Here is a 23,721-nt window from a genome sequence, read left to right as displayed (position 1 = left end):
TGCCTACTCGTGCTGCCTATCCGTGCTGCCTATCAGTGCCCACCAGTGCCACCTATTAGTGCCCACCAGTGCTGCCTATTAGTGCCCATCAGTGACACCTATTAGTGCCCACCAGTGCTGCCTATTAGTGCCCATCAGTGCCACCTAACAGTGCCCATCAGTACTGCCTATCAGTGCCACCTATCAGTGCCCATAAGTGTGGCATATTAGTGCCGCCTCATTAGTGCCAATAAGTGCCACCTCATCAATGCCCACCAGTTCAGCCTATCAGTGCCCATCAGTGCCGCCTCATCAGCACACATCAGTAAAGGGAGAAAAATTACTTACAGAAAAAAAGTAAAAAACATTTTTTTTTTCAAAATTTTTGAACTTTTTTTTTGTAAAAAATAAAAAACCCAGCAGTGATTAAATACCACCAAAAGAAAGCTCTATTTGTGTGAAGAAAATGATAAAAAATGTATTTGGGTACAGTGTAGCATGAGCACGAAATTGTCATTCAAAGTGCGACAGCGCTGAAAGCTGAAAAATGGCTTGAGCAGGAAGGGGGTGTAAGTGCCCTGTAGGCAAGTGGTTAATGTCTCTTTCATTCCGAAAGCTGAATACTGTACTTGTTAACATTTAGTCAGAGTTCCCCAACAGACCTGGTTCCAGACATCCCAAGTATTACAACATCTCCTGTGTCTTTTGAATTCTGAGTCATGGCTGAGTAAAAATCACCAGTACTTTGTCACCTTGTCAACTGAACTTTGGGAGGGTCTTCTTACTAGTCATTTGTAATACAATGTTATTGGCTGGCTAAAGCTGGCCACAAAGTGCAATATTTTCTTACATTTACATATGTAATATATTTTCATATATTTTCATATATCTCATATATTACAAAAAATGTACAATTTGACACTAAAAGCTCATATTTAAAATCATTTGATTGGTCAATTTCCCCGACTGCCTCAGAAATTATTATGTAGAATTACACAATCATATACACATGTTAACAATCACTTCTAATACAACATCAAACACATCCAATTGCTACTCTGCACATTCACATCCTCTGTAAAAGGTCATCTAAATTTTAGTAGATTACATTATCCAGAATTTTTTTTTTAAGTGGTTGTAAACCCTTACATATACCCAGTGAAGTGTAGCCACAGATGATACACAGAGATAAAACTACATAAGTTTTATTTTTTTATCTGCAGTCTTCCCCTCTCTACACCCTTTCAAAAGTGCAGACCGTGTAAAAAAAATCTATCTTCATCTGCCACCAGTACATAGGGGTGTGTGGGGAGACTACACTTACACTGCGTGAGAGCTGATTGGGGGAAAGGGACAAACACCCCTTCCATGTAGGCAGAGGAACAAGGAAACATGTAGAGCTGTATTCTGAATAGACAAGCTCATTGCTTATCTCCCTCCTTGACACAAATTGTCAGCTCATGTGTCAGAGAACTTAACTATGCAATTAGATCTAAATCCCAAGAGTTTGTAATAGAAGAGCTCTAAGTCTTCAGCACCCTATCCAAAGCTACAAAAATGTTTGGGCTTTAGATACACTTTAAACTGAACTCCAGGAAAACAGCTTAATACACTGATGAAGCACATATAGTATATGGAAACTTAAGTAACACAGGTCTTGTCTCTCCCTCAGCCTGTGACTGGACAGTAAACGGAGAAGCAGCAGAGTGATGAAGTCATTCTTTTCTCTCCTCCAATCAGTATGTTCCTTGTTCATACATGAGCACTGTAGCACAGTTTGTGGGTTCTTTGTGCTTTGTCTTGCTCTCACAGCTTGGGCCCTGCTGTACGCAAGACTGAAAAATGGATGATGTCAAGGCAAACTCCAATAATTTAAATACTTGAATTTAATAAATACATCTAATTATATATGAATAAAAACACATCTGCATTAATTTGTGTCTTAGTGCCTGGAAGTTAGCCTTAAAGTGTTACTAAACCCACAACAGTAAAGTCAGTCTGTATATGCAACATAGCATGCTTGTTATACTCACTGTGGAACTTAAGGGGTTAATCCTCCACATTGTGTAAAAAGGCTGTTTTATCCTGTATGCACAGATCCTCCCCCTCCTGCACTGTCTATCTGGGGAAGGCCAGCTAACACAGGCAGAGTAGCCAACCTGCACATGCTCAGGTGTGTCTTTTATGCTGGAGAGAACATTTACTTGATAGCCACATGATATTGACATCACACATGTGGGCGTGTATACAGGCTGTGGTGGAAATCTCCTCCTACCTGAACTCTTAGCACTGGAGAAATTGTGCAGTTTATCATGTATCTGTGGTTTACAGATCATCCAAAAAGGTATATAGTGGCAATATTTTAATGTAAAAAGATTTATAAGCTGTGGGCACTGTGGGGGATGAATTATTTTCATATTACTGGGTTTAGTAACACTTTAAAGTGTATGTAACTGCATTTTTTAGTTTTTAGATATAGTGGTAAAGGGTTAGACCCTTTATCATATTTTTATAGGTGTCTATGTCACTGCCGGGGAGATCACTAAAACAGAAAGTGGAGGGAATTATAGAAATGTTACATCGCCAACAAAACAAGTGGAAAGGAAACATCCTTCAATGGCGACACCCATTCCTGTGACATCTCTCTAAGATGGGAATTCCATTCACTTTAACATGTTGCATTTTCAGGACTTGAAGTAAAGGCAGCAAACAAAAGTGTACCTATACATACACATTAAATCACAAACGGCAAAACCATTAGATGAACAATGTATGTAGATTTCCTATTTATTGCAGGGACGTATATAGCTCCGTCAATTTACGCAGAGCTTTACATACATATATATTGTACAGTCACATCAGTCCCTGTTCCCAAGGAGCTGACAATCTAAGTTCTCTAACTCACATTCATACACATACAGGGGCCAATTTAGACAGGAGCCAATTAAACTACCAGATTACTGTACTGATAGTATACATTTGTAGGATGGCTATTTGCTGTTATTTAGAGGTTATGACTTTGTATACCACAAGTAGATATCAGAGCTGAAAAAGATAATTTGTCTTTATTTTCAAGTGGGACTTTGATAAAGATAGATGTTTTATGAATATTTTTACACAATATAAAATGATACTCTCTGTTTCTAGGGCTCCCAGACTTGGTACCAGATCCGTATTACATCCAGGCCTCCATTTATGTGCAGAAAATGTCCATGTACAGCTTAAGATGTGCCGCTGAGGAAAACTGCTTGGCAAGGTTAGTGTGGCACTGCGCATGGAAACACATCTGTTTGTTTCTTTTCTCTTTCAATAAAAAAACTTTTCTCTTTAAATAAAAGCTATTTTTATTAGGATGCCTGGACTCATTCTAACATTCTTTGGTTTATGAAAACTGAGATTTTTCTTTTGATTTTCTAACAAACATGGCAGAAAGTAATTGTTTATACCAAATAATCACTCGTATAACCATGACTAGAGATGAGCTAATAGCTGAAAACCCACTCAGCTGCCAATTCATGATGCTAGACCATTTTTAGTTGGATACCTGCTTATTCACTGGCTTTTATTCTGTTTTTCTTTTTATTACACCCTAAAATGAACCGGGGTCCTTTTTCTCTTGTACCATTGTAAATTGTGTTATAATGACAATAGGGCGGCAGGGATGTCCCCCCCCCCCCATAATTACTCACACATATATCAGTTAATTAAATAGGGAGCCCCATTGTTTATTTTTTACTTTCTGACTGGTTCACCGTATATGGGGTTTCTACCCTTTTCACGCTTTTATTCATAGTCCCAACTCAGTGTTTCACCAGCTGGAGAGCTGTTGCTAGGCTCCAACCTATAGGGCAAAACTGAGTTAAAGTTTTACTAAACCCACAACAGTAAAATCAGTCTGTATATGCAGTAAAGCATGCTTGTTATATTCATGGTGGAACCTAAGGGGTTGATCTTCTGCATTGTGTAAAAAGGCTGTTTGATCCTATATGCGCACATCCTCCTCCTCTTCCACTGACTCCAAAACATGTCCAGATAAGACAGAGTTACTGGAGTCAGGCTGCACATGCTCAGTTTGGTGTGTATTGCTAGAGAGTTTTTTTTTTTCTTGGGAGAGTGCATGTGATCAGCACAGGGCCAATTAGCACTGTCCAGACAGAGGGTCAGGGGTCATGCATCTGAATAGGGCAGCTAGTGCAGTATGAAAACTCCCCCTACAAGCTTTAACCAGGCATTGATAGAAGTCACAAGACTGCTATATACTGCTGATGAGAAAAGGTGATTACCCGTTTATATTTACTAAAATAATTGCATTTCCACGTTCTGTGTACTGTGGGTGACCAGATATAGGGAATGCAGGGTCCTGGGTTTAGTAACAACCAAAACCTGGCAGCAGAAAATAACAAAAAAAATTTGTGAACATGCATTACAGAAATACAGGACCATTTGTTTCCACTAGATTTTTTAGTTATATTTTTGCAGCTCCAGATGTCTTCCTTCCTTTATTTAATTAGCTATTATCTAAAACATGGGAACAGACAGAACTTGTCTATATGTAAAAATAGATTCAGTTAGGCCCCTTTCACACTGAGACGCTTCTAAATTGCCAGTAAAACACTGAGCGCTTTTGAAGAGTTTTTCAGGCGCTTTTGAAGAGCTGTCCATTAATTTCAATGTAGAGGGGAGTTTTTTCACCACCCTACCAGCGCAATGCCCCAGTGTGAAAGCATTAATTGATTGTAATTGAAATAGGTTTTCGTGAGCTTTTCATGCTTTTTTTTAGCTTGAAAGTGCCTCAGTGCCTTATATCTGGTCAATTCTTCAGTAATGGGAATTGAAAGATTAACAGAACATCTTGGTTTCTGGGTCTTGTGATGAACTAGATATTACCCTGAAAGCTTTCCCTCACCCTTGTTTATCTGCTAAGTAGCTATTAGCATTTCTCAGTAGAAGGACTTTCTCATAATAACTAGTACTGTCCTAGAGCAGCAGCCAAAGAGGGATCTAAACCTGCCAAACACTAGTAGATTTTTGAACGAATGTTCATTTGAGCTTTTGTAAGAAATTTCTCAGTACATTCCATGACTTGCCAAATGTCAGTTGAAAGTACTTCAAGATTTTGTTTGCCTTTAAAACCACATACAGTGTTAAAATTTGTTTGAAATTTTTTTATCCACGTCACTGCGGTCAAAATTAAACGTTGTTATGAACCCACTAATGATTAAAAAATTGAAAGAACATTCTCAAAACAAAAAACTTAGAACAAATTCAACTAGTATATGGCTGGCTTAAATCATAATTGCTTAGGCTACTTTCACACTGGGCCGTTGGGAGCGTCAGCGGTAAAGCGCTGCTATTTTTAGTAGCGCTTTACCGTTATTTTTGCGGAGGTTTTCGCTTTTAACCCCTGCTAGCGGCCGAAAAAGGGTTAAAACTGCCCACAAAGTACCGTTGCACCGGCGCTTTGGCGGCGTTGCCCATTGATTTCAACGTGCAGGGGTGCTTTAGGAGCGGTGTATACACTGCTCCCACAGCACTGCAAAGATGCGGCTTGCAGGACTTTTTTTACCGTCCTGCCAGCGCACCGCTCCAGTGTCAAAGCCCTCAGGCTTTCACATTGGAGTGGGAGGAGAGGCTCTTTCAAGGCATTTTGAAGGTATCATTTTTAGCGTTATAGCGCCTCTAAAGCACCTCAGTGTGAAAGTAGCTTAAAGGTGATCCTAGAAGCTCTGGCTCTTGTGATCTTTTCATTTCTTCCTTCACCAATTTTTTTCCTCTAAATCAGGGTTTCTCAACTAGAGTTCCTCCAGAGGGTGCTGGGAGTTCCATGAGCAATATTGGCCTCTCAGATAAGTTCTCACTGACACCATTGATCTTTTTAGTTATCTAAATACACACGGCCGGACTTTGTTCGGACATTCCGACAACAAAATCCTAGGATTTTTTCCGACGGATGTTGGCTCAAACTTGTCTTGCATACACACGGTCACACAAAGTTGTCAGAAAATCCGATCGTTCTAAACACGGTGACGTAAAACACGTACGTCGGGACTATAAACGGGGCAGTGGTCAATAGCTTTCATCTCTTTATTTATTCTGAGCATGCGTGGCACTTTGTCCGTGGGATTTGTGTACACACGATCGGAATTTCCGACAACGGAATTTGTTGTCGGAAAATTTTATAGCCTGCTCTCAAACTTTGTGTGTCGGAAAATCCAATGGAAAATGTGTGATGGAGCCTACACACGGTCGGAATTTCCGACAACAAGGTCCTATCACACATTTTCCGTCGGAAAATCCAACCGTGTGTACGGGGCATAAGAAGCCAATTCTCCAAAATGGCCACAAGTGTAAAGAGCATTCTTCCCACTGACCACCACACTAATGTATCATGAATTGCAGATATAGTCATCTTTAGCAGGGGTTCCTTGAGACTAGAAAGTTATTTCAAGGATTCCTTTGTGCCGAAAAGGTTGAGAAAGACTGCTCTATATTGATGATTGAACATCCAGTGTTGTCTGGTAAAATATGCTGCTTCCTGCTGAATGCCAGGTCCTGTGCCACGCCACCATCTTCAATACTGATGTAATCAGAGGGTTGGATGTCTCCTCAGAGTGCTTGCACTGGGCCCCCTGATGATGTAATGCTGCACATGTTCAGTGTGCCAGAGATTGCCTGGCATGCGGGCAGTGTGCTTGGCATTGGCCCAAAGCCTCCTGGCGAGCGTGATGTTAGTATCCAAAAAGGCTTCAGGAAGGGGGAACACACCATTCTTTCCTAGGCAAAAGGCTAAAATGATTAGGATGTTCTGATTTTTTTTAGATGAAAATCACCCTGTAAAAATTCCTCTCTTAGTTCATAATTTCTGCATCACCTCACTGTGAAAGTGAAAGGCAGACGATCTAATCCTGAAGGAGAACTGTTTGGGCAAAAATCCACATCTGACAAGATCATTCGCATTAAATAATTTGCAGGAAAAACTCTGGTGTGAGCCTTCAGCCTGATTTTTGTACCGCTGAGAGGTTATAAACATTGCTATACTCCGGTATACTTTGTCAAAATAGTCATAAATGAATGAACAGGAATGTATTTGTGCATGTTATACATATCTTATCTCATATTTTATCTGTTCTCAGTGTTTGCTTTTGTAACTAGACTGCTGCGGTGTCATTAACATTCAAATATGTTTAAATCTTCAAAAACTATTACCGTAAATACTCAAGTATAAGCCGAGTTTTTCCAGCACATTTTTTGTGGTGAAAATGCCCCCCTCGGCTTATACTCGAGTCAAGCACTTTTCTGCAGCAGAGAATGACATTTTCCGAACTGACTTTGGGGCCCCCGTATCTCGGGGCCACTTGGTGCTAGGAACCCCAAATTTGGTGTGCAAACCCGGTGGAACTAGCACTACAACATATCCAAAGCTGGGGTTCCTTGCACCAAGTGGCCTGAGATACAGGGCCCCCAACTCAGTTAACTGTGTCCATCTGCAGCAATGTCATTTTGGGACCCTTTGGGTCCAGAGACCCCAAATTTTGGCTGCAGCTAGGTGGCATCTAGGAACCCTTAACTACCGAGTTTGAAGTTCGGGGACCTATGGCTGGAAATGGGCACAGTGAGGCATGCAAATGGGCACAGTGAGGCTGCAAATTGGCATTGTTGACCCTCTTTTCCACTTACAGTAGCTGCCCATTTCTCACCCTAGGCTTATACTCGAGTCAATAAGTTTCCCTAGTTTTTTTGGTATAATTAGGTGCCTCGGCTTATAAAAAGCAGAGTATATAGATTAAAAATTGTAGCAAATTAAAAATACAAATAAAGCTTCAGTTTATCAGAGAGACAAAAATTATTAGAACCAGATATCTTCACACTAAATGAGAAAGGGCTGAATCCCAAGCATGAAAACTTTCATTTAAATATATTCCTCAGAAGCTGTAATGGATAAAAAATAATTTTGTGTGGAGCAAATGTGTTTGCAGACCCAGATTTTACCTTGTAGCAGTGACATCATTGTGCTGTACAAAGCCTGTGCAGAGAGCAGAGCTGTGGGAGGGACCCAGCAGGCTCCACCTATCACAGGCTGTCTGTAGAAAACTACAGGAGGAGTGGAGACAAGACCAGTCCTCCTGCACAAGAAGAGGGAGCAGCAGTGACTGGTCTTTGTTACAGGAAGCTCCTACACAGAGGAAAAGTTTCACACTGTATTACTACACAAATCCAGAAAAAATATACAAAGCACACCAAGATTCAAGCAAAAATACACATACCTCTTTTTTTTTAGCACAATTTGCTTATTCCAGAGTTAAGTTCTAACTATCAATTTAAATAAAGTTATCACATAGAGAACTCCTACATTCCTTCTTTGCGCAAAGCATGCAGTGTAATACAACTCATGGCACAGCCTTGTTATGCTTTAATTTTCAACCTTCCATGCGTGATTACGTGTAATGCGGTCCCAGCTTGGATCACAACTCTGGACAGTAATTCATGTTGTAGCAGCAGTTAGACAATTTGACACTGCTTACTGGAAGCAGAACGTCAAGCAGTCCTAGCTTCAGATATAAAGCCTCAGATATAATTTTTTAAATTATTAAAGTGCTAATAAGTCTATCATGTGCAGGGAAACTTTCTCCATAATTTGCAAGTATGCATAGGATATGGCATGCCTACCTGTCAGTGTGCCCTCCTCCAGTGGGGACAGGTCCAGCCTCAAGAGCTACTCTGCCATTTCTTCTAGGTTCCATGACCCTTCTCTTCACCCATTGGTTGGCCTCTAATGATGTAATTCCTCACTATGTATGCAGGAGTTACATAATTCCCAGAACCCGCATCTATTCTTGACATGCTGAAAAGGAGCCAGGATATACATTACATTATGACATTATGCAGTGTACATTCTAAGAGGAAAATTGCTAGGAGCATGAGGGATTTTTTTTTCTCGTGGGGGGGGGGAGAGATTTTGCTTTATGTACACTGCTGCTGGTAAATGGACGTTTAGGAGCAGTTGGGCATTTTTTCAGTTGTCCCTGAACTCTCCTCTATGTTATCTCATCAGTACATGTACACAGGGTCGTTTATAGTAGTTTCTAGGCAGTTGAGTTTAGAAGCTTTTTTTTGGAACGCAAAAAAAAAAAAAAATGGGTTCAGACGGATGTTCAGAGGCATTTGAAACACCAAATGCCTGTAACAGCTTGTAAACGCTGCTAAACATGGAAACTCGGCTAGGTGCTAGGTGGATGGAGGAATACCCTTTGCTAGGACATTGTATTCTGGCAGCAACTGTCAGAATATGCTTATCAGAGTTTGCAGCCAGAATAAATATCCCAACAGAAGACAATCAATCAACTTCTGTCGAGTTGGGACAGTTACACACTGATCAAAATTCAGTCGATCCCTGCTGAACTGGGCAAATTTCAATCAACGTATGGCCAATTTGAGAAAGGTTTTGAACCCATGCAAGGTTTTGAAGCTTATTAACCACTTCAATACAGGGCATTTTCACTCCCTTCCTGCCCAGGCCAATTTTCAGTTTTCAGCGCTGTAACATTTTGAATGACAATTGCGCGGTCATGCAACACTATACCCAAATAAAATTATCATTTTTTTTCCCACAAGTAGAGGTTTCTTTTGGTGGTATTTGATCACCTCTGCGGTTTTAATTTTTTGCCCTATAAACAAAAGAAAATCGACAAGTTTGAAAAAAACACAAAAACACAATATTTTTTACTTTTTGCTATAATAAATATCCCAATTGTTTAAGAAAAAAACATTTTTTTTCCTTAGTTTTTTGTTTTTTTAAATCAATTAATTATACAATGACTGTACAATCAGATTAATTTCTAAAATCATATAAATTTGTAATCTCTGGCTGTGGACAATATACAAAATATAATATATCAAAGATTTTTTTTTGTTTACACTCTGGTTACAGGTTACTCAGTAATAACATATACCATAAATAATTAATAAATGGTCAATAGTAAGGTACATTGTGTTACAATAGGTGAGTTGTCATCCATGTGAGTACACTGACGCATTTCAACCAATCACGGTTTTCTTCAGGGGAATTTGTACTCTGGTGAGACCTATCAGAAAATAGTGTAATTCTGACACTCTAACAAGGTACCAACTTTTGCTATATGTATAAACATGGAAATATATGAAGCATATTATGAAGCATAACCAGAGAATGTGGATGTAAGTACATTGAGTACATTGATCTGAGGTCCTCATATTAGGCCAATATGTATTCTACATATTTTTGGTAAAAAGAATTGCAACCAGCGTGTATAGATTGATTTGCTCAAAATTTATAGCGCCTACAAAATAGGGGATAGATTTATGGCATTTTTATTATTTTGTTTTACTAGTAATGGTAGCGATCTGCAATTTTTATTGTGACTATGACATTGCGGCGGACATATCGGACACTTTTGACACTATTTTGGGACCACTGACAGTTATACAGCGATCAATAAAAGCTATAAATATGCACTGATTACTGTATAAATGTCACTGGCAGGGAAGGAGTTAACACTAGGGGGCGATGAAGGAGTTAAATGTGTTACCTAGGGAGTGATTCTAACTGTAGGGGGGGACTGACTAGGGGAGGAGACCGATCGGTGTTCATACTTAGTATGAACACACGATCGGTCTCCTCTCCCCTGACAGGACGTGGATCTGTGTGTTTACGGTCCTGCTCTGTAACGAGCGATCCGAGTGCCCAGCAGACATTGCGGCCGTCAGGCATGTGCATCGGCTCCTCGGTGACGCGGCGGCACGCGCGTGCCCCCTATTTCGCCAGGAAGCCGAGGACGTCATATGATGCCCGCCCAGGATGGGAGATCCCATCTGAGGATGTCATATGACAATATGTGGGTAGGGAAGTGGTTAAAAAATTCATCCCATAATGACTCCTTAGACACCAGAATGTAAACTAAAGTCCAAAAATGGCCAGCACATCTGGAGAATATCATTGTAAAGTTAATTTACTTAAGCATTAAAAGAAAAAACAGCATTCCATCAATGCTTTGCTTTGTTTTTTTTTTTTGTTTTTTTTTTTATGTTGATGCTTGAATATAACAGCTTCTAAAGGATATTTTCCAGATGTGCTGGCCATTTGTGGACTTTAAAGTGGTTGTAAAGGCAGAAGGTTTTTTATCTTGATGCTTTCCATGTATTAAGATAAAAAGCCTTCTGTGTGCAGCAGCCCCCCTCAGCCCCTCTAATACTTATCTGAGCCCCATCCCGATCCAACAATGTTGTATGAGTGTCCTGGATGCCCGGGACTCCCCTCCTCATTGGCTGAGACAGCAGCACAGTGCCATTGGCTCCCGCTGCTGTCAGTCAAAGTCAGTCAGCCAATGAGGAGACAAAATGGACAGGGCCATGGCTCCATGTTTGAAAGGGCACAGGGAGCTGTGGCTCGGCTCGGGTACCCCCATAGCAAGCTGCTTGCTGTGGGGGCACTGAGCAGGAGGGAGGGGTCAGGAGCAATGAAGAGGGACTCGAGAAGAGTAAAACCACTGCAACAGAGCAGGTAAGTATAACATGTTTGTTATGTTTAACTAAAAAAAAACAAGACTTTAGTATCACTTTAAGTTTTTATATCTGCCTGTGTGCCTGTAACCTGTTTATTGTTGTCACCAAGACTGAAATCCAAAATTTGTCACCGCAGGGAATAGAGGGGAAAACTTTTGGTGACAACCATTTAATTGAGGAATTTCTTTACTTTGTAGATTTAATCTCACTTCCTGCTGTTTCTACAGTGTAGCAAGTAAATAGAAAATTTCCCAATTTGACACAGATGTAGGCTGTATTTTAAGTTTAGGGTCAGAGAGGCTTCATAATATGCAAGTATAATGCCTTTAGGTATTTATTACTTTTTAAAGAGGTAGCATTAACCACCTTTTTCCCTTGTATGATGCCTTTATCACAGAAGGCAAAGATAACACAATAATCCTGGTGCCTGTGAAGGAGTCCCCCCTGTTTTTGGCTGCGTGTGCACCTTTTATAATGCACAAATATGTCCTCCCCTGGTTCCTTTTACCTTGTGAGCTGCCAAAAAAAGATGCAAATTTATGATAGTCTAAGTGTGTCATCATTTGGGGATGGATACAATCGTTATTTTTTCACTACCTGACTTAAAGATACACTTTAGTGAATACTAAAATGAGACCTTAAAATACATTCTCTTAGTGATCTTTCACATGCACAAAACTTACTTTTCAAAGTGTCCATACTAAGATTGGATTCATACCTGCAATGGACCTTTTCCGATTCTGGTTCCTAGCCCTGTGAAGGTATGTTTTGGGCATACATTCATATGTACATGAATTATGGCTTATAACCCTTCCTTATTAAAAAAAACACTAGGCGTCCCCAGTAAAATAACATAGAATGATAGCATAATATATTTAATTATAGGAAGCGTTAGTAAAATCACCAAATCTCAGTTTCAAAGTTTACAAAGCCATCCACAACTCGGCCCCCAGCTACATCACTAACATAGTCTCAAAACACCAACCTACTCATTCCCGTCGTTCCTCCCAAGACCTCCTGCTCTATAATTCCCTAGTCACCTCCTCCCTTGCTCTCCTCCAGGACTTTTCCCAAGCCTCTCCTATTGTATGAAACTCCTTACTCCAATCTGTCCGAATATCTCCTACTCTGCTTGCTTTTAGAGGATCCCTGAAAACCCTCCTTTTCAGAGAAACCTATCCAGCCTCTACCTAACAACTGTACTTTTACTTTACATTTACTTTTGTAGCACTTGATCCCCCCTCCTAGATTGTACGCTCTAACGAGCAGGGCTCTGATACCTCCTGTATAGAATTGTATTGTAACTGTGCTGTCTGCCCTTATGTTGTAAAGCACTGAGCAAACTGTTGGAGCTATACAAATCCTCAATAATAATAATAATAATAATATAACTTAGCTGCTTTGTATATTTGATAGTAGTCAGGAAGTTTTTGAGCCAAAAAAAGAAGGACAAGTTTGGAAATTTTCTGACGAACGAACGATAAATTGAAATGTTAATGTGTTTCCGTCCAAACTGTTTGCACTAGGTATATGTAAAAAAACAAACAAAAAAATTGATTAATTTATGTCCACTGAACAATTTATCAGTCATTACATGATGGCACCATCGTTTGCTCTCATGGCCGAATGTTTGTTTTTCGAAAATGGGTTTGGCCGATTTTTCATATAGTGTATGCCCAGCATTAATCTTACAATTCTAATTCTAAACAATGTGCTTCTTGTCCCCTTAGAATGCTGGAAGCTATGTCAATCTAAAAGCAATTTAAGTGTTAGACCTAGATATCAAGCTAATTGTAGTAAAGGAAATATTTAACTGTTAAACTTCGTAAGCTCCCCATGAGAAAAGTCCTATATTTCTGGAAAACCATGACAAATGAGTATAAGATGTGTAAAATAAACTGAGACCAGCCATAATGCGATAAGCTCTGGTTTACTGCCAGTTTCTTCATAAAAAAAGGAACATTGTTAGTAATACAGCTCCCTATAGACCCAGCACAATTAGAATGTAAGACAGCCTGTGTGCGTTATTAGTCTGGAGAATGGTTGGTATTTGTGTGCATGCTGCTGTTCCTTAGAAGATTAGTCTACTTAGTACTTAACTTTTTCTGGGTTAAAGGGCTAAGATCATCTTTCAACATATAGCTACATAGCAGAAAAGGTGAGCTGGACCACATTTAGTTCATTCAGAAATTCTAGTTACCAGACTCTGGTATGTCTGAAGAATAATTACATAACTCTGCTTACTTTGGCAACATCTCCTGAAGCAGGAATGTGCAGCTGATATATCAGCCCAGACCTAATTGTAATTCTATGTACAGACATGTATAATCAGTAACTTCTCTGATGTATGGAGTAGACAAGAAGATCTGTTCAGACGACAGGACATAGGCAGTAAATGAGTGACGTGGGCTACTATGGCTATATATAGTCTTTTTTTTATCAATGTTGACAGCTATAGTAGTTATTAATTTATTATAGGTATTTTTAGGCACCAAAAATTTACACAATGCTTTACATAATATACACCCATATCAGTTCTTGCCCTTTAGGAGCTTACAATCTAAAGTCTCTATCTTACACCATACTTGCACACTCATATAAGGGCCAATTTAGACAGGAGCCAATTAACCTACCAGCGTGTCTTTGCAGTGAGTGAGGAAAACATCACTCAAAGGAAACCCACACGAGTACAAACAGATCATGCAAACTATGAAGTTAGAGTCCTGACCAACGTTTGAACCGAGGACCCCAGTGAGGAAAGGAAGAGGTCAAACAAAATTCTTTTAATAATCCTCTGCTGTTGTGTTATTTTCATCTACCATTGTAATAACTTTATATTAATATGTTAATTCTACAATTAAGTGACTACTACATCCTAAAGCTGAATTCCAGGTATGGCTTTTTTTGCATAGTTACATTAGTCCAGTCTGAATATAAGTACGCATGTGCTTTACCTGTGCTGAGCAAGCAACCTCCTGTGTTCACTAAACAGCAGGGCAACTGCTCAACATGGGACCCAGAGGTCAGCATCAATCACTGTAATAGCATTGCCTACTACAGTGATTTCCAGGTTCCACAGGGTTGAGCCAGGTATGGAACGTGCATAGTTACATTGGTCCAAGCTGGATCAGTGTAACTATGCAAATATGGTCATACTTAGAATTTTAGCTTTAAAGTTTACGTTTAGTAGAATGTTACAAGTTACACCCATATTTAGGGTATAACATGTAACATGCTCCTAGTGATCCACCTCTCACTGCCAGTGATCCCTACTTTGTGACAACGGGCGGGAAATTTCCTTCCTGCTGTCACAATTTGAAAACAGGGCTCTACCTACACGGCTGTGGCGGCAGCCTCCGGGATTGTGTGTGAAATTGACAGGCAGACTCCAGCCTGTCAGGTGAAAGCATTCAGATGGCAGCGCTGCCGTCCGATTGCTCACCCCCCCCCCCGATAACAGCACCCCCTGCGATGCTTTCCGGGCTCTGCTTGCCCATCTGCGGGCCTGGGCCCGCTCTCGTCTCCTTCTTGCTGTAAAAGCGACGTCACTTCCAGGTCAGTCTCACCTTGTCCCTGGCTAGCTCAAATTATAAATGTGTCTTTTTTTAACCTACAAAAAGACGTGCATTTATTTATTTTATAAAAGGTGAACTTATCCTTTAAGTAAGGGTAAAGGAAAAGCAGTAAGGCGCTGTTTTGGGGTTTTCTAGTAACAGTTCAGAATAAAAGGGCTGCACCAATTATTTTATTTTAGACTTTTCTTACTCCGCTCAAAACTACACATTTAAGAATAATATGTTAAATAAGTGGTCCCACACCCTTTGGCTTGTTGGTGTTATGGCATTTCAAGTACATACCTGGGTAGAGTGTAGACAAGGACTCTGTGTGGCAGTTTTGTAAGCTAGGAGAAGGACTGGTGTATCTGATAGCATATCTATGCTGGGAAGACCAATCTGTGAAAGAAGAGTATGCATATTCACCTTTTTGGCAGCCCATGTCTTCAAACGCTGCCACTTTGCTCATCCTCAATATTTTGGGGGGTCAGCAAACTAAGGTCACCATCCTCCTCCCTCCCCCCTCGTGAGAGACGGATGGAAATGCGGCATTCGACCCCCCCCCATGAGAGATGGACAGACAATATTATTAATAACAATTACAATACCAATTCTCTATTGTCGCACAACTGGGGAGGCTCAGGGCACACCCTTTTTTGAAGCCTCAGGCTCTAATCATGTGCAGTGCTTCAAGAAAAAAAAAACCTAATTGAAATCCATGCGTCCAGTGCCCTGCATGTAGATTAGGAGTTAGGCGCATGGATTTGGACGGCCGTGCCCAGTATGGACGGGCTGCCACTGCCTAGAAGAGTCAAATATCTGCAGCCATCAGTGAGCACCAAAACAGTAGAGTTTGAAGACATTATTCCCCAGAAAAGTCAGTATACAATCTAGAATAGGGAAGGGGTGGGACCTCTAATGGGTTTCACTTGCTGTCTGTGTCCTCATTGATAATGAGATGATATCCTCTCACTTCCTGTTTTGCCTGGCGCCCATTACCTGAACAGGAAGTGAGGGAAAACCTCCCAAATGGAAACATGGAAAGACAAAAAAAAACCTGCAAGGTGGTTTAAACCAAATTTTGTTATTGTCGTCAGCGTACCCATTGGGGAAATTTCCCCCACTTCCATTTTTGTTTAAAAATGATCAAATAGAAGGATCGTGAGGAAAGATAAAGATTTTGACTGGAGTTAGGTTGTAAATCCAGGGCTGTTTCTTATACTGGCATTGGCAAGACATACTGAGGTTGATTTACTATAGGCAGCTAGACTATGCACTTCACAAAGGAATTTTCACTTTGCAAAGGAATGTTTCCTTGAGTGCATGCAATAAAAATTTACTTTGCAAAGAATAACCATGGTTTGATGTTGGAAATCAGCATAGCTTCACCTTATTCACTAAGCTCTGAGGAAAATTTTCTTTGCAAAGTGAAATATGCAACAACACATTTGCCAATAGCAGTCTGGTGTAATTCAATACTTTCCTGTACTGCTTAGTGCAGTGCCAAACTGGTTTTGGGAGGAAATGTGCGGTCTTCCTAATATCTGTTGGTTGGATTACCAGTTTGGAACATCTGAAACTTATTTTCCATCATCACCTACATGTATTATTCATTCTGCATATTCACTTCTTTAGAGGTGTTTTCTTGTCCTTTTTGGTGTGTGAATCACACTGAGTCATATATTTTTCGATTATGAAAAAAACGAGTCTTTAGTTGTAAATGTGTGTCATACTTTAAGTTATACTGAGCACTTCTAAATATTGCAATCATTACATCATTCAATAATTTTAATGGAATTTCCTATGGTGTTTTTTGTCTTTATAGTTCAGCTTACCGTTCTGATGTCAGAGATTATGACCAGAGAGTGCTTCTGCGCTTTCCTCAGAGAGTGAAGAATCAAGGTACAGCTGACTTCCTTCCCAGCCGACCCCGCTATTCCTGGGAGTGGCACAGCTGCCATCAGTAAGTCCATGCTTTTTTCACCTTAAAAAAAAACATTACCAATCACTGCATGAAATTAAAAACAAGCTACTTATTAGTATTATCCAAGAAAAATTAAAAATATGTTAAAAGGTCCCCTGCCTCATTTAAATTAATTTCAATTCAGAAATTCATTGGACATCTGCTCTGTTTTGATATTATTATTATTATACAGGATTTATATAGCGCCGATAGTTTATGCAGCGCTTTACAACAAATAAGAGACTACAGCTTCATGTCAAATGATCATGGTCATGTTATATAGGGAACCCTCTGAAGCTCTAAAGTGTGTAAGCAAGACTAAATTAGGCGTAGTATGTGAATAAATCTAGTGTTAGTAGAACTTATAGGCGGCAAAGGTAAAGATGCAACTTTTCTATGAATAGTTATTGTTAGCATGTTTTTTTTCCAGTAAAATTACAGTCATCCTATATAAGCTGAAAAATATAGAAGTCTTGTGAGCTACCAAAAAGAACACACTGGTAAATCAAAACTGATAGTATATATACATGTGTACCCACATATGCATACAAAGAGAAGCTGCTGACACTGACACAGTCCCATGATGTTCTAAATGATCAAAAAATAAATTAAAAAGTGTCACGCTAAATAGTAAACCAACACTCAATGTGCAAATAAACCAAAATGTTCTAAGTGTCCATACAGATATTACTAAAATAAATAACAAATATAAAAAACCATAGGAGTGCTACTAAGCAATATCATTGACTTCAAATATACATATATTCCTTATACCATACAAACAATAAGGTGCTGGTTTAAACCAAATTTTGTTATTGCCATCAGCGTACCCACTGGGGTATAATACCGTTTTAAAATTACTTTATTTAAAACAAAAAACAAAATGGGGTACTCACACAATCCAGGTGCTAAAGCGCACCAATCTGTATCTGGCTGGTCTGCGTATATACAAGTGGGAATATCGGTCCGCTCGTATGATTGCTGCAGACAGCGCCAATGCTGCTGCATCTACCAACACTGTCCTGATTCCTCCCCCAACGCGTGTCGACACAGGGAATCTCGTGTCTTGTCGAGTCTCGGGGGGATTGCTTATCCTATATAAGCTGATTTGCACCCTGATGCAATATTCTAAACCAGGCTGGGGCCAGTAAAATATGAAAAGGTGCTGAAAGTGGTGGTCATAGCAGATGCACGTAGTGTTAAACACCAAAGTGATTGAACAGAGCACTTGGCTTCAGAATGGAAGGTAGTATGTGTAATTGGTAAAAAAAGAAGACATAAGTAGACTTATAGCTCTAAATTCACAATAGACTACATGTTTACTTTAAAAGTAAATCTCCTATCAGCAGACACCACAAGATGCCTGTAAATATATTTTTTTGCCAGTAAAGCTTATGTGACCCTTTCAGAGTTATGTCATTTTGTGTACCTGGTAATGATATGCTTTGCCAATACACTAGAAAATAAAACATGACTTCTATTTCTTTTCACCAAATACGTATTCTCTGAAATCCATTTGTTTTTCAACTCATTCAGCTCCAACAGTTAATGGAGCATCGATTAATTTATCTCTCCACCAATTTTCTGTCCACTCCACCAGCATTCTCTTTGACAAAACAAAAGAAATGTTCTGTTTATCGTTCATTTTCAAATCCTTTCTTTTTAAGTGAAATATTTAATTTAATTAATAGAGTACAGATATCCATCCTAAAATAATATACGTGTAGCGATACCCCCAAATGAGCTGCTTAAGTGTGTTCAGTCTGTTACTCTGCCTCTCAACCCTAATAATAGCCTCAGCACCCTCTGGCACACCTGGCAATAGTGTAATTGCAATGACCAATGAGAAACGCACATTTTATAATAAAACACAGAAATTGTCTTTACTGCAACATTTCTGAATAACAAACAGTAACAGTATATAGTCAAGTAATCAAGTAGAGATCAATAACTGAGATTTAAGAGAAATAGAGATCTCAATCTTATATTCAAGCTGCTTTCAGGGGATTCTAAACCTGAGAATGTCCCCAAGAGCAGAGGCACACTTTAATAGTAGATAAAGCACAATATGACTCTTTAAATTAGATTGGTTACCTTTACACAGATTGGCTCTATGAGTTCAGGTAGGAGGAGAGCAGAGGAATGACTCCCTTTGTGTCAGGCCTCTCTATTGTCCCCCGACACCACAGGCCAAACTTTACACACCTATTCAAGTCAACAAGTAATGGCTTAACTTTAAAGATAAACTGTCCCACACACCCAATACATATGCAGAGTGCTGAATATGTGTGTGCGGATACGAATGGCCCTAACAGCTTCAGTCCTTTTTGAAGAAAAAAGATAAGCTTTGGTGTCTTCAGCTAGCCACTTTCGTTAGTGCACTTTAACTCCAGGGTAGCAGGGCAAACAATATAACTGGCCCAGATTATAACAAAACTTGATTGGAATTTACTGCTGTTTTAAGAGGAATTTCCATCCAATTTTGCTGTGCCTTAAGGGTTTACTTTTGTCAAATCTTTGTCACTCAAGTTTAAAGAAATTCTGTATTTCATCTTGCTATCACAACAGTTTTAGAACAGGAAATTATTAAAATGCTGATCTCCGAAACATCTGGTTTTATTCAGCAACGTGAAAAGCTGGTGGCTGTACATTTCTTTTTCCCCTTTTGAGATCATGTCTTTGCTATGTTCAAATATTTGATGATGCACATCTATATTTTCAGTTAAGTGAACTGTTTCCAGTAAAATAATGACCGGTTGTGTTTGCTTTCCACATTCACCCTTGTCTTGTCTGTATTTTAGATCACAGCTCTTTATTTTTTCCAGCACAGCAGCAGTGAAGTAACTTCATGGCTATTGAGTGATTAATGGCTAAAGTACTACCTACATTCTCTTTCTAGGTATTTATATAACTAATATTCAGGGCCCCATTTTGCTCTAAGTTATCCCTAAAGTTGCTCACAATAGGCCTTTAGTATCTAAACCAGGGTTTCTCAACCAGGGTTCTACCAGAGGTTGCTAGGGGTTCCTTGAGAAATGAGAAATTTCTGCCTCTCAGATAGGTTCCCGCCGACACCATTGGTATTTTTAAATATCTGTAAGGGGGTAATTCTTCCCAGTGGCCACAAGTGTAAGGAGCATTCTTCCCACTGACCGTCACACTAAAGTATCATGAGTTGTAGATAAAGTAATTTTTAGCAGGGGTTCTCTGAGACCGGAAAGTTATATCAAGGGTTCTTACATGTTGAAAAGGTTGAGAAAGGCTGATCTAAACACTTACCGAACTGTATATTAAAGCAACTTGTTTGCTTAAAAAAAGTTTACCAGGTATCTTCAAATATGAACATTCACCTTTCCCTACTGCCAGAATACCATTCCAACGCAGAAAAATCCCTGGCTGAAATTTATTTTGAAAACACATGTGATTAGCAATAAAGGTCTTCACACCACTTATATCTATACCATTTAGCAACCAACAGTAGATCATGTTGCAGGGTACTTAAACCCCTGCACAGTGTATCAATCTGTTGGTAAGAATAATTTTAAATATAAAGAGTAAGCACATCACATAACAAAAAATCAGTGCCAAGAAGAGAATAATGAGAAGGATAGCTGAAGCAGGAGATTCTTGAGAAAGGGGTTTCTTACACCCCTCAAACGTTGCATTTTTTTCTCCTCCTCTCTCTTTCACCAGGGTCTGGCTCAGCTATCCTCATTAGTATATTCTGGGTACTGAATTCCTGTATGTATTTCTGAACATCGGCTGCTATATGACTTGGTGGTGCTCACTGTACCTATGTACATGCATGTAATTTTTTATTGGTTGGAATTAACAGTGGAGCCAATACCTATGCTGCATTATGCCTGATGTGATATGATATACAGATACTCCTCGTTTAATGACTTACCTGATTAACGACCACTTGGACTTATGACCAGCTCTCCCCACCCAAACGACGCACTGTACATCATTGTATTGTACATTACAGTACAGAATTTTATAGAAAAAATGTAATCTTTTTTAATTCTTACTATGTAATCCAGAATCCAACAGCCTTTTGCTGAAGGGAAGTTCTGAATCAAGTTGATGACAACAGAGAAAATATTTTCTATTCTGACTCTCCAATACTGAATGGTTTGGAAACCAGTGATCAGCTGTGGGAATCATTTTTGTTCCACATACATGCCTTGATTCATCAAACTGCAATATCACTTAAGGCCTTTTAAATGGTATACAATAATGCTGGTTCAAAGGCTTCTTCAACCTACCTTACGCAGACTTTAATCTGCCTAATATCATGTTATCCCATTTTTCATGCTTTCTGATTGATATCTGAGCAGATAATACATTAAATAATTAGTCTAACCTGATCTAGCTGATGATCAATTAGTCAGTAGATAGTGTTACATAGCATTGGCACTTCTCAGAAGTATCTATGCATGATTCTTGTGTCATTGTCAACAGGCATTATCACAGTATGGATGAGTTCAGTCATTATGATCTGCTTGATGCAAGCTCACACAGAAGAGTGGCTGAAGGCCACAAAGCCAGCTTCTGTCTAGAAGATACTTCATGTGACTATGGATACTATAGAAGATTTGCATGTACAGCACATACACAGGTGAGATATTTAAGCAAATGACATCTTTTTAACCACTTCAATACTGGGCACTTTCACCCCTTCTTCCTGCCCAGGCCAATATTCAGCTCAATGATATCACACTTTGAATGACAATTGCATGGTCATGCAACACTGTACCCAAACTAAATTGTTATCATTTTGTTCACACAAATAGAGCTTTCTTTTGGTGGTATTTAATCACCACTTGTTTTTTTATTTTTTGCTAAATAAATGAAAAAATACAGAAAATTCATGGGAAAAAAATGTTTTTCTTTGTTTCTGTTATAAAATATTGCAAATATATAATCTTTCTTAATGCATTTCGGCAAAATGTATTCTGCTACATTTATTTGGTGTAAATAACCCAAATCTGTTTTTAGGCAATCTTAAAGAGGTGGAGATCTACCTGTACAACATGGGAGAAGTCAAAGATCACTGGGCACAGTGTTGCCCAGTGTCGCCTCCTCACACCTGATTTAAACCTCTAATTGCTATACTACCCTGTTGCAATCGCATGAGTTGCACGGCAATCATGGGTTTAAATCAGGTGGTGAGTTGGCAACATATCGCCTCCTCACCACCTGTGAAATACACTCAGAGGAGCAGCAGTGCCTGCTGCACTTGTAAATGAGTCCTTAATTGTATTCCAGCAGTGGCACCCTTAGGGCTCGTTCACACATAAAGTTGGGGGGTGGTAAATCCCTGCGGTTGAGTCGTGGTTCAGTGTGAAAGCAGACTTATACTATTATGCCCAGTGTATTACTTCACACTGACCTGAAGATCTCTTCATTCCTGCTGCTGGGGGGGTGAGTGCAGTTGCTATCACTCCGAATGGAACAGGAGCCAGCACTACAGGGGAGACACTGGCTTATGCGGGTCTTGCTCCCTACTACAGCTCCAACTTTACAAGTAGTGCCTCTGCATTGCACTCTGTTTGATGCTCTGGGAGGGTAAGTCAGCAAGCCTAGACCTCAATCTACCAGTCACCTGGCCACTATCCACTGGTAGATACCGATCTACAGGTTGCTGACCCTAAATTTAGTCTGAAGGAAAGTTATAGAGTCCACATACTATGAGATATATCTGTAAATTGATCAATCCTGATTTACTGATAGCCTATCTCATTTCTTGAGGCTGAAAATGTCAGGACAGTACAAATATTCCCCAAATTACCCCCTTTTGGAAAGTAGACAGTCCAAGGTATTTAGTAAGAGGCATGGCAAGTTTTTTTCAAGGTATCATTTTTTGTCATAAGTTTTTTTTACATACTGTCACCAGCGCAGTACAACGCCATCATATAGCAGGTGTGGCAGTGATCAGGGACACTGACTGGTGACAGTAAGAAAATATTATTTATTTTCTACGATTTTTTTTTTTTTAACACGCTTTGACCAGAGCAATATAATGTTACCATAGTAATATTGTACTACTCTGGGGAAGTGGTCAGTATTTTTTTTATTACACATTATGTTTTCAGCTAGCAGTGCATTATATTGCTATATGCAAGCATTTTACTGAATGAAATCGTTTTTTTCAGTTTGTTTTGTTGTTATTAGCTGTGATTGGTCAGAGCTAATCACATGGTACAGATGTGACAGGAAGCCATCTATTGTATACAACTGTCATGTGACCTGTTGTGATTGGTCACAGCGGTCACATGGTACCGGCAGCGGGCCGGTAGTGTGATCAGTCATTGGCTGTGTCCGGTGTACGCAGCCTGTGACAGATCATGGCACTTTGTAAGCAGCCACATGTGGGGTACGATCTGGGAGGACGTCATATGAAGTCCACCCGGATCGATAAGAGGTTCCCGCCGGCGTCATTATGCCAAAGTTAAGACTTTGGTTCTCATATGCAGATACTGTGTGTGTATAACCAAAACTTATAGTTTTGCATAAAGTAGGGAAGAATTAGAACCTGGCATTTTTTTTTTTCGAGGAAAGTGGAAAAATAGCACTTGACTATAGGGTTATCTTACTGGTACTGCCATCTTATTAAGTATTGATATTGATGTAAATGATTTGGTTCCTGAACAGGCAGCTTCTACACCCCAGAGAATCTCTATG

At 39.6% G+C, this 23,721-nt stretch overlaps 1 protein-coding gene across 3 annotated transcripts in view; it reads left to right on the top strand.

Moving 5' to 3' along the window:
• Positions 1–23,721, top strand: part of LOX (lysyl oxidase) — a 99,598-nt gene that overhangs the window by 40,023 nt on the left and 35,854 nt on the right. For all 3 annotated transcript variants that reach the window (XM_073624679.1, XM_073624680.1, XM_073624681.1), the window contains exons 2-4: positions 3,127–3,235; positions 16,897–17,034; positions 21,499–21,655. In XM_073624679.1, the coding sequence (XP_073480780.1) occupies positions 3,127–3,235; positions 16,897–17,034; positions 21,499–21,655 (404 nt within the window). The remainder of the gene's footprint in view (positions 1–3,126; positions 3,236–16,896; positions 17,035–21,498; positions 21,656–23,721) is intronic.

The sequence above is a fragment of the Aquarana catesbeiana genome, linkage group LG01, assembly GCF_042186555.1.
Source record: "Aquarana catesbeiana isolate 2022-GZ linkage group LG01, ASM4218655v1, whole genome shotgun sequence".
Classification (NCBI taxonomy): Eukaryota; Metazoa; Chordata; class Amphibia; order Anura; family Ranidae; genus Aquarana; species Aquarana catesbeiana.
Note: the sequence above shows the minus strand (reverse complement) of the source record. Positions and strands in the feature narration are given on the sequence as shown.